Source organism: Hippocampus bargibanti, linkage group LG04 (genome assembly GCF_051943395.1).
Source record: "Hippocampus bargibanti isolate YZ-2025 linkage group LG04, ASM5194339v1, whole genome shotgun sequence".
NCBI lineage: Eukaryota > Metazoa > Chordata > Actinopteri > Syngnathiformes > Syngnathidae > Hippocampus > Hippocampus bargibanti.
In genome coordinates this window covers 25,515,276-25,525,444 of record NC_142737.1, presented here as the reverse complement: position 1 = coordinate 25,525,444, position 10,169 = coordinate 25,515,276, and the positions used below count along the sequence as shown (strand labels likewise).

General features: G+C 41.5%; 1 protein-coding gene across 2 annotated transcripts; it reads left to right on the top strand.

The window, feature by feature from the left end:
• The first annotated feature begins 1,543 nt into the window (after nucleotides 1-1,543).
• On the top strand, nucleotides 1,544-5,095 carry znf703 (zinc finger protein 703). 2 transcript variants are annotated; one of them, XM_088994866.1, is made up of 3 exons: nucleotides 1,544-2,144; nucleotides 2,221-2,446; nucleotides 2,883-5,095. In XM_088994866.1, the coding sequence occupies exons 1-3, from the start codon at nucleotides 2,134-2,136 to the stop codon at nucleotides 4,362-4,364; spliced, it is 1,719 nt and encodes a 572-aa protein (XP_088850992.1). In that variant the 5' UTR covers nucleotides 1,544-2,133; the 3' UTR covers nucleotides 4,365-5,095. The 2 variants fall into 2 exon arrangements, with proteins under 2 accessions (XP_088850992.1, XP_088850991.1); XM_088994865.1 differs by having other exon boundaries at nucleotides 1,544-2,446.
• Nucleotides 5,096-10,169: the final 5,074 nt, after the last annotated feature.

Genomic DNA, 10,169 nt, shown 5'->3' with positions numbered 1-10,169 from the left:
GCATTGACTGTTTACCGGCAGCTGAGAGACTCATACACAAGGATTCTGTTTGTGAGATAATGTCAAACAATTTTACTTGTCAAGAGCTCAAAGCAAAGGTGAAGATTTGTTGTGCTATTTCAAAACAGAATTTGGATCTGTGGGTGAATTAGACATTTTAGCTATTTTAGCTAGAATAGAAGTCTAATAAAAGCTTTGTTTCTTCATTGAGGAAAATGAATGGGCGCTCTTGATTATTTTTATTTTATGAAATATGAAAAAGGAAGTTAGAGCCATTAAACCACTTAATGACACATGTGGGTGTGTGGAGAGATTCTTTACTACAACAAAAAAAGTTGAATCACGAGGATTTTCTGGAATGTATCCCATTTTGTGAATGAAAGATTTGAAGGCATCTTGTAATAATCTCCCAGATATGTCAGAATTAATAAAATACAAGGCTTGATAAGTGACTGAATATAAAGTGTGGTGCAAAGTAGTCTATAGATAGGGCCACAGTTAAAAGAAAAGAGTCAAAAAGTTATGAGAATAAAGTTGCACAAAAAACATTCTTGAATGTCAGATTTTATTCAAGTCATAATTAAATGACAATAACGTTCCCCCATACTACTCAACATAGCAGTCTCTATGTAGAAATGATAAATCTGAAGTACTTTCATTAAATTCATAACCGTTGAGGGATTTCTGTCTTGACACAAATGACTCATAACTGGATGAGTAACAAGAAAACATCTTCTCCGAATCTGAAGCCATTGTTTTGATTCTCGAGCAAGGCAAGACGTCTTGCCGTGACGTAATGGGGCGGTACTTTCTGAAAATATACAATTTGCAGCTCAAATAGTTGCACTTTTAGCACACTTTAAGTCATTTTTATTGGTGTTTTGCATTTGACTAAAATATCAGCCGGCATGTTTGGGTGTTTTAGATGCGATAAAACGTTTTTCTGATGTCAGTTCGGAAAGAAAAAATGGTGTCGGTTGTCCTTTAAACTGCGTATGACATTTTTGTAGGGTGAGTGGGTTCAATTTCAAGTGCTTCATGTTATATTGAAGGATGAGATCCTTCTTGAAGTATCACGAGATATTTTTTGTCACGGTTTGGGTACCGTGTGTAAATTACACATAGTAGAGATGTGTCGTTCGTGAATGAAACCGTACGTTTACAACCGGCTCTTTTAAGTGAGCGATTGGAACAGGTTCTTAATAGGGAGCCGTTTTGAGGAGCCGTCTTTTTTCCACCGTTTTCGGTTGAAACCGCACGTGATTGGTCTCATGCATGGTTCACACTTACAGTATATATAGCAAAGATGAAGATTTGTGGTGCTATTTCAAAACATAATTTGGATCTGTGGGTGAATATATAGCCAAATACATAATATATATATATATATATATATATATATATATATATATATATATATATATATATATATATATATATATATATATATATATATATATATATATATATATATATATATATATATATATATATATATAGTATATTTTTTTTACATTAGTAATTAGTTTTACGTATAATTTGGCACTATTTTTGGGAGTAAATTAATTTAAGCAAGAACAAAAACTGGATCCATTTGGGAGCCGAAGAGTCGCGTCTTTTTGGTGAGCCGATCCAAAAGAACAGGCTCTCTAAAACGAGCCGGAATTCCCATCGCGAACACACACAGAATACATTATGTATAAGTATGGTGAGGTCACGCGTTCTGCATCAGGGCGAAGCCATCAAACAAAACACGCCTCTTTTGTGCAACCGAAGCTCTGTGATTGGGCAGCGGCTGGCTGCTTGAAAATAGCAGCCCTCCCCTTGGAGATGTGGAGGAAGTCAGAAAGAAACCAGCCAGAGCGGTCTGACTCAAGCACGCACGTCGCGGCGCCTTCTATCACTTTTTTCCTCCCCGGGAATATTCCTGTCGCTACTGTCTCTTCTTGGTGGTTTCACCGTTGCAGAACTGGATCGAGGAATACTCAACCTCGCTAGAGACATTGAAGAGCCTGCTAAAGGATGTCCTTGATATTTCTGTAGACACTGCTTGGTTCCGCACTGCGCACAAGCGTCATTTGGATTATCGAATTCTCTTCGGATGAATTTGATCATCATGATCGGATCTGGTTCATGATTTTTAGGTAGGTGCCTACAAATTGTTATCCGCGTTCCTTCACGCGTCTGGACCCTGATGAGAGATCCGACCACTGGTTCCAGATCGTTTTTACGCACCCAATCTCGGGATCATAACGTCACCAGTGCTGGTCCTCGCCGAACAGGAGTGGATAACCCGTCGGCGTGTAGAGACAAGTCTCCGTTAGACCCGTCACGTCAGGCGAAAAGGCTCCCCATCAGGATTGTTAAAATGTTGACGGCGCACAGCGGCCACTTGCTCCACCCGGAGTACCTCCAACCTCTCCAGTCCGCACCGGTCAGCATCGAGGTGAGAGGCTAAAACAAAAAAAAGACAAAAACAAAAACGAAATTGTTTCGAAATCGAAGACTGTACAATTCGTCCAAAATCAAGACAACACTGTATATAGTACAGTACAATAAATTTGAAGCATTTACAAATTATTGTGGAATTTGATAAACTGAACTCATTCAAATTCATCAGTATGTATAATTTTAAAATGTTGTTGTGTTTAAATTAACACATAAAATGTTTAATGTTTTTTCATTATTCATGATTCATTTTACTTATTTTTTTCATGCATGTTTTCAGAAATGATCCAGGAATGAGCTGGCCTTAACTCTTCTTTTATAAATTTCTGTTGTGATACAGTGTTCATACAGCACAACAGTGCAGTGCAGTTTTAATGTTTATGACACAAAAAGTCTCCATATAATCCAACATTGTGTTTATTGTCCTTCCTTAGCTGGATGCCAAAAAGAGTCCATTAGCTTTGCTGGCTCAGACATGCTCTCAAATTGGCAAACCGGACCCCCCCTCCTCTTCCAAGCTGGCTTCCCTCTCCTCGGGCAGTTTGGGAGACAAAGAGTCCACAAACCGATCATCCAAGCCTGGAGAGCAGCACCAGTCCTCGGAGGACAAGTCCAGCTTCAAACCTTATTCCAAGTCATCGGGCGACTGTCGTAAAGAAGTTCAAGTGTCCAGGGGATCTTCTGAGAAAACATTTAAGGTGGCCAATGGAGGTTTGGGTGGTGGAAGTGTTTCTTGTTCATCTTTTCCACCCCATTCCAAATCACCAAGCTCCCCACAGCTCCACACGCAGAGCCAGCCTCATATACAGAGCCATTCCCCATCCACACAACCACTTTTGCACTCACACTTGGAAAACAAACCCGGTAGTTTGGAGCACTCCAATTCGGACGTTAACAGTGGAGAAAAAAAAGACTCAGACACATCTAAGTCAGTAATGGACGGGGCTCAGTTGGCCAACTCCAGCCACATGCGGGCCAGCGCCAACTCCAGTAATGCCAGCTCTGCTAGTAGCCCGCGACCTGAGAGCAAAGCAGACACACAGGCCTCTCAGGGTAACCTGGTCTCTGGCCACATCGCACCAGTGTCCCCTTTTAAACCAGGACATTCTGTTTTTCCTTTGCCTCCCGCTTCAATGGGCTACCACGGCTCCATCGTGGGGGCCTATGCGGGGTACCCCTCACAGTTTGTTCCTGGTTTGGATCCTACCAAGTCGAGTTTTGGATTAGGACTTCCAGGTAAACACCCGAGTTCCAGCCCCCTCACCGGAGCCTCTTCTCCGTCCCTGATGCAAGGCTTGTGTCGGGATCCTTATTGTTTGACTTACCCCAATGCACCTCATTTGGGAGGAAGTAACTGTTCCACCTGTGTCCATGACCCCTCAAGTCTCAAGTCCAATTTTCCCCTGGTCTACCCTTCGCACCACCTGCACTCCTTGCACTCTAGCGCCTTGTCTTCCAGCAGCACTCCGTCTCTCTCGCACCCGCTCTACACTTATGGTTTCATGCTCCCCAATGAACCATTACCCCATGCCTGTAACTGGGTGTCTGTCGGAGGTCCCTGCGACAAAAGATTTGCCACTTCAGAGGAGCTCCTAGCCCATTTGCGTACCCACACAGCTTTACCTGGGATGGTGGAGAGTAAACTGTTGTCGGCGTACCCGTCTTCAATTTCCTCAACGGCCTCCTGCCATCTTCATCTCCCACCACACAGCAGCGCAGGCTCCCTGCCCCATTCTTTCTCTCTTCGAGGATCCCCTGCTTTGGGCCTAGCCCGCTACCACCCCTATGGCAAATCCCACCTGCCTGGAGCACCTGGCCTTCCCATGCCATCCATACCCTCGTCATCAGCGTACTACTCCCCCTATGCTCTCTACAGTCAGAGACTGGGTTCAGCCTCAGCCCTTGGATACCCATGATATCACAAATAGCAGTGACATTCACAGCCTGCGAGAACTAGCTTGAACTCTCTGGAGCAAACCCGAAGATAGACTGCTCAGAGAGGAAGCTTCAACAAGTCAGGGCGTCATTCCAGATGGTCAGCCTGTCAGAATACCACCTGTTAGCTTCACAACCGCGACTGGTGGTGTCTGCAACACACACAGATTCAATAGATTTCATGCTACTAATGACACCAATAAGCAAACCTTGAAAATGATGAAATGATGTGTTTCCATCTCTCTTGACTATGTGATTTGTATCCTTTAAAAAAAGTGCCACCCATTTATTTATTTTTGCCATAAGCGATTGCTTATGTCTGGGGATTTTTTTTTTCCTTTCCAAAATAAAGTGTCAATTGAAAATCAAGAATGGCTTAAGTATATTACCGTAATTAGCATTACACGCTCTAAAAATAAAAGTCTTTGCACCATGATAAAGATGGACTATGATGCTTTATTTTGCAGTATGTCTTTAACTCTCAAGGTTTTCTTTATTCATAGCTGAATGCTTATTCGAATTCTGCATGTTTGTGAAATGTATTTTTATTTGTAAATAAACAAAGATGTGATATTTTTTCAAATATATGCGTGGCGCATTAAATTGTGGTCACAAATGGTACAAATATAAGGTGACAGAGGTTAAATCTGTTCATGACTGTAATATTCAACCAACTTGGGAAAGTCTTATTTTATTAAATAAATGATACTTGATTTCATTTGACCTGGTTTCACTCATTCCTCAGTATGTTTATTCAATATAAGCCACTTTTCGGTCTTCATTGCACTTAACTCGGTCTATTCTTAATTCCAGTTGTTCGCTCATATCAATTGACACAAAGGGCATCCTGGGTCACACTAGCCCTGTTATCTCTCCCCCTGCATCCCTACATCACCGACACTTTTGTTGCTATGAGTCAAGCTTTTCATTGCTGATTCCTGTTTGTGAGACCCCAAAACAGCCTCCTCAGCAGAGGGGATGAAGGGGTTGAGTTGGCCACTGGTTCACTGGGACTTCAATAATGACTTAAGGGAGGTGTTGACCTACGGTCACTTTACACTCTGACAGATAGACCTGCAACACAAAGGCCATAGCTGACAAAGGGATGTAGCGTTTCGAGAAATATTCATCAAAGTGCCGATGCTCCCTCTGGGGAAATGGAATCCCTTACTGGATCTCGAGCATGGAGGCATCCGTTCTGAATCAATGTGCCTTTTTGTTTTGTTTTATTTTTTTCCGCATGTCGGTAATACTGACACAATTGTTGTAGAGACACTAATTCAACAGGAACGAGCTAGTCTATCTTCTATTAGAGAATTTGGGAGCTGATAATGTATCTGTGCCTCCACTCAATTTGGCTGACATGCTGTCGCTAGCACAGAGCAAAGAGTCTCCGCGGTGGCTATTGACCCCGACTCCCAGACTCCTCTACTCTTGCGGTTCATTAGTACTCCAGACAGGGAAAGGCAAGCACAGGTGTCACTTGACAGGACCATTAACAAAATGGATGACCCTCCCAAACCATATCCAGCCTTTGCCTCACCAGCAAGGTCACAGTGCCCTGATCACCAGTCTGGGTGGCTCTTTGGGACATTACACGTTTATTTTAGAACGTGAAGCAACCTATTCCACTTTAAAAGACAAATACATTTGCTCCATCTTCCAGCTTCTGGCTTTGATTGTATGCAATTCTAAATTCTCGTGCAGAAACATTACATTTAGTGCTGTTGGGCATATTTTGTATTCCTTTTCCCAAGTTCCCATCGTGGTAAATACACTGGGTTGCGTTGCCCCCTGTAGTTGTTTTGCAGAAGTACAATGATACTTCGCATATTTGGGAATGTAGTAAAAATATGTACTGTAGATTATTATCTAGGTTTTAAGAAGGATTGCCACAAATTGTCGGTACATCTGATGAGCTGAGCTGGCATGAAATAGTTTACAGCAGAGGTCACCGAGAGGGGAAAACTTTCAATCATGTCTGGAGGTGGAATTAATTTCACTGTTGCCGGTTTGCACTCGTTCATCAAATGCTTCACTATTCTCCCTATTCCCTTGCTCATCAGTCTCCACCATCTATCTCCCCCCACACACTCACTTGCAGCTGAGTCAACACCCACACACTCCATTTATGTTGCCTATGTGGAGCTTGTGTGCTTGTGCAAGTATGTGTACTCAGCCTCGGTCCTTTGTCCGCAGGAGTTGACATATGAGGCAGGACTCAGCAATTCTGTTGTGTTCAATATCATAAAACACCACTCCTCACTTACAAAAACAAAATTACATTTTTGACTGCTGTGACAGAGACCGTGGAGTATCAGTACTTGCACTCTGATCGAAAATGATTTACAAGACGACAAACAACTGACAGTTTAGACTGACAACTGACACAAGCAAATAATTGGCCTACTTGTTATTCCCCCCTTTTTTGTTGTTTCTTTTGGAATACCTTCCCTGAGATTCACCGCCGTGAGGCCCCTACTCACCTACAATCCAAATCCGTACAAGCTGAACAGAAAAGTGATGGATGCACAATATCATTCTCAATCTTCTTCATTTAATATGAAGCGCCGAGGCTCATGTTGCTAGACAGTAAAAGATAAATAAATAAAAGTTAGGATAATATGAACCACTGAACCAATGTTGAGCAGGCATCACAGAAAAAAAGGTGCATTCATCTCCGATTGCTCACTTGTACAGTAAGTTTGCAGACCAGTTTCTGTTGCAGACCAGTTTAATATGATTCTGTATCTTTGGTTATTATGAATAAATATAATATCTAAATTCCTGTAGCCACATCTGTGCCAAATTTAAATGTGTCTTCCTCCGGACACCACTGAAATCTTATTGTACATTGCCTAGCAACTGTCAAAATATACCAAACTGCAAAAATCTAATCTTTCACACTTTGACAATTGGTAGAAGTAACAAATGTATACTTCAATAACCTTTACCTGTTATAAAGGATGAATTGAATCTGAATGGTACCATAAAAAGACAGATAGTCAAAATCAAAGACCTAACTGTGACAGATGGTGATGGAGAGGACTAATATTTTCCCCCGGTGAGATGCCGAGACACTGCAGAGTGCCACTGTGAGGTCTTGAGCAGCCAGTTGACAGCGCTGGTGATTAATGACGACAGGGTGTGGAGCTGCTCTTCAATTAGAGGCAGCTCTTACTCAACTCACCAATGCTGCTGACAGCTAGGACAGAGCCAGCGAGAGAGAGAGAGAGAGAGAGAGAGAGAGAGAGAGAGAGAGAGAGAGAGAGAGAGAGAGAGAGAGAGAGAGAGAGAGAGAGAGAGAGAGAGAGAGAGAGAGAGAGAGAGAGAGAGAGAGAGAGAGAGAGAGAGAGAGAGAGAGAGAGAGAGAGAGAGAGAGAGAGAGAGAGAGAGAGAGAGAGAGAGAGAGAGAGAGAGAACCACTGTCTCACTATTCGTGTCTCTGAAACAAAACATTAACCTCAACACCATGACTACCACGTCTGTTTCTAACGTCAGGACCCAGCACAGAGCTTTTGGCATTAGACAGTGACCACAGTGTTAAAGCGAGCCAGATGGCATGAACACATCCCTCGTCAGGCTCTGTCACACAAAGTCTGTTTTGTTGCGACCAAACTCTTCCTGCCCTCTTACAGTCCCAAAAGCCTTTTGTTCTGCTGTGTTGTCCATGTCTTGCACCAAATATGAAGCATTACCTTGCCTTACGAGGCGGATTCACTCCAAAACTAAGCAATTTGTTGTGTAGATATAAAAGAAATAAACTCTATTTAAATACTGTCTGCCACAACGAGGCCACGACACTTACATGTACTATGAGCTATGTACCATGTACTGCGAGTTATGTACCTTGATCATTTAATGGGTATGGCCAAGAAACATGACTCGTTCATTTATCTGTGAGTATTTGGATGACATGCATTTTTGGCCTACTGTAGTAGCTTACAAGTGTTCTCATTTGTATTTGACTGTTTGTCACGTACAATAAATGCCTATGATGACGGTATTTTATTTAAAGGTAACAATTAAGAGACAGGTTATTATAGGACAGGAAAGATGGAAGGGAGAAATAATTCTGTAGATAGGTTATGCAGCGGATAGCATTGTTATTTTGGTGTGATTACAGCCAACAGTAATCCTTTTTGTTGTCATTAAATAGTTTGTTGCATTCTCCAATGCATCAGTAGGTCACACAAACGCAGATATACTGTAAGTGCTGCCAAGATGCCACTTCAACTATCCTTTGTGACAATACACGCAGCAGTATGACGTTTTCTGACTCAAATTAGAAAATTCTTATTCAATGTTGGGTTTTAAATAATTAATTCACTTCTCTGTACACAGCCCTATATGTGCCCTATATGCTGTATGAGAGTGTGTGTTTGTGTGTGCGTGTGCGTGTGTGTGTGCGTGTGCGTGTGCGTGTGTGTGTGTGTGTGTGTGTGTGTGTGTGTGTGTGTGTGTGTGTGTGTGTGTGTGTGTGTGTGTGTGTGTGAATATACAGTATGCAACCATGGAAATAAAAGTAAGAAACCATGTTTTTTTTTGTTGCTTGGCATGCAATAATGGGCCTGACTCTTGAATGTAAAATTGGAATAGTAGCAACAACCAATTCTGTACAGTTAATAAAGACTTGTTAATGAACACATGTCAAACATAGATGCAACAATATGTCTATCTTTCTTGCCACTGTCATTTGATTTTCAGAGATGCCTTGATCAGCATTTAGCCTACGTATGTAAATTATGCCAAATATGCTTTGCTTCAACAATTAAAACTGCTGTTGTGTTTTCTGCTAAATCCATTGCTGTTTAACACACACTATATCTACACCCACTGATGTACTTTAGATTATAATATAGTGTACTTCTGAAAGGGCACTCACATCTGGATTCCATTTATCAGGAGATTGCTGCAAAAATGTCAGTTTTCAGAAGTGCGTGTAAATGGTCGGGAAATGAGGGGAAGTTCAGATCGTTTCTGATTCATGCTCTGCGTGATAATTTGAGTTAGACATGTTTATGAATTTTAGATTATATGTATATTTTAATTCATCACTTAATAGATTTGCATTCTCATTATGAGCACAATTGTGTGTCCCACTCAACCAGATAATAGGCCTTATAATTCAAAGTTAGAGAATCTGATCAGAAGAGGAAAGCATAGGGGAGACTCTTTCCGTTGACCTGGATTGAGATTGAAATCAGACTTCTCCAAATCTTCTCTTGAATCGATTTCTAGCAGGAATGTATTGCTGTATCACTAAAACAATATGCATATCTACATGAACAAGGTAGTTCTTAAATATCCGGCTCCATGCATTTTTCACGCCACAAAGATTTACTATTAGTTTGATTACCCTTTGCTATTCTCTTTCGTAATTTTTTGAGGAAATATTGATCTTAGGCTTTGTTTATTTTATTAATTTTATTCTGTGGACAGTCGCTGATGGTCTAATGCAAAGGGGTCAAAGTCATTTTTTTGCCAAGGGCTACATTGTAGTGAAGGTTTCCTCTCAAGGGCCGCTATGAATTTGGGGAGGCCATTAGAACTGTTAATCCATTCCACATATTACATATGGAGCACACAACAAATGATTCAATAAGTACTTTTCAAATTTGAAGTCAGAAATAATGACTGTTATTCTGGTTTACATCGGACAATTTAAAATTTTGGCTCGGACCTTAGCAGGCATCATGGAATTTCACAAGCTAGATTTGCTTTCGCGGGCCGAATAAAGTGATGTGGCGGGCCAGATTTAGCCGGGCCTTGACTTTGACATGGAT

Bases quoted from the DNA above. Each gene is read 5' to 3' on its own strand.
- znf703 (XM_088994865.1), top strand. From the start codon at position 2,195: ATGAGAGATCCGACCACTGGTTCCAGATCGTTTTTACGCACCCAATCT. The intron at 2,447-2,882 runs GTGAGAGGCTAA...GTCCTTCCTTAG, and splicing joins CCGCACCGGTCAGCATCGAG to CTGGATGCCAAAAAGAGTCC.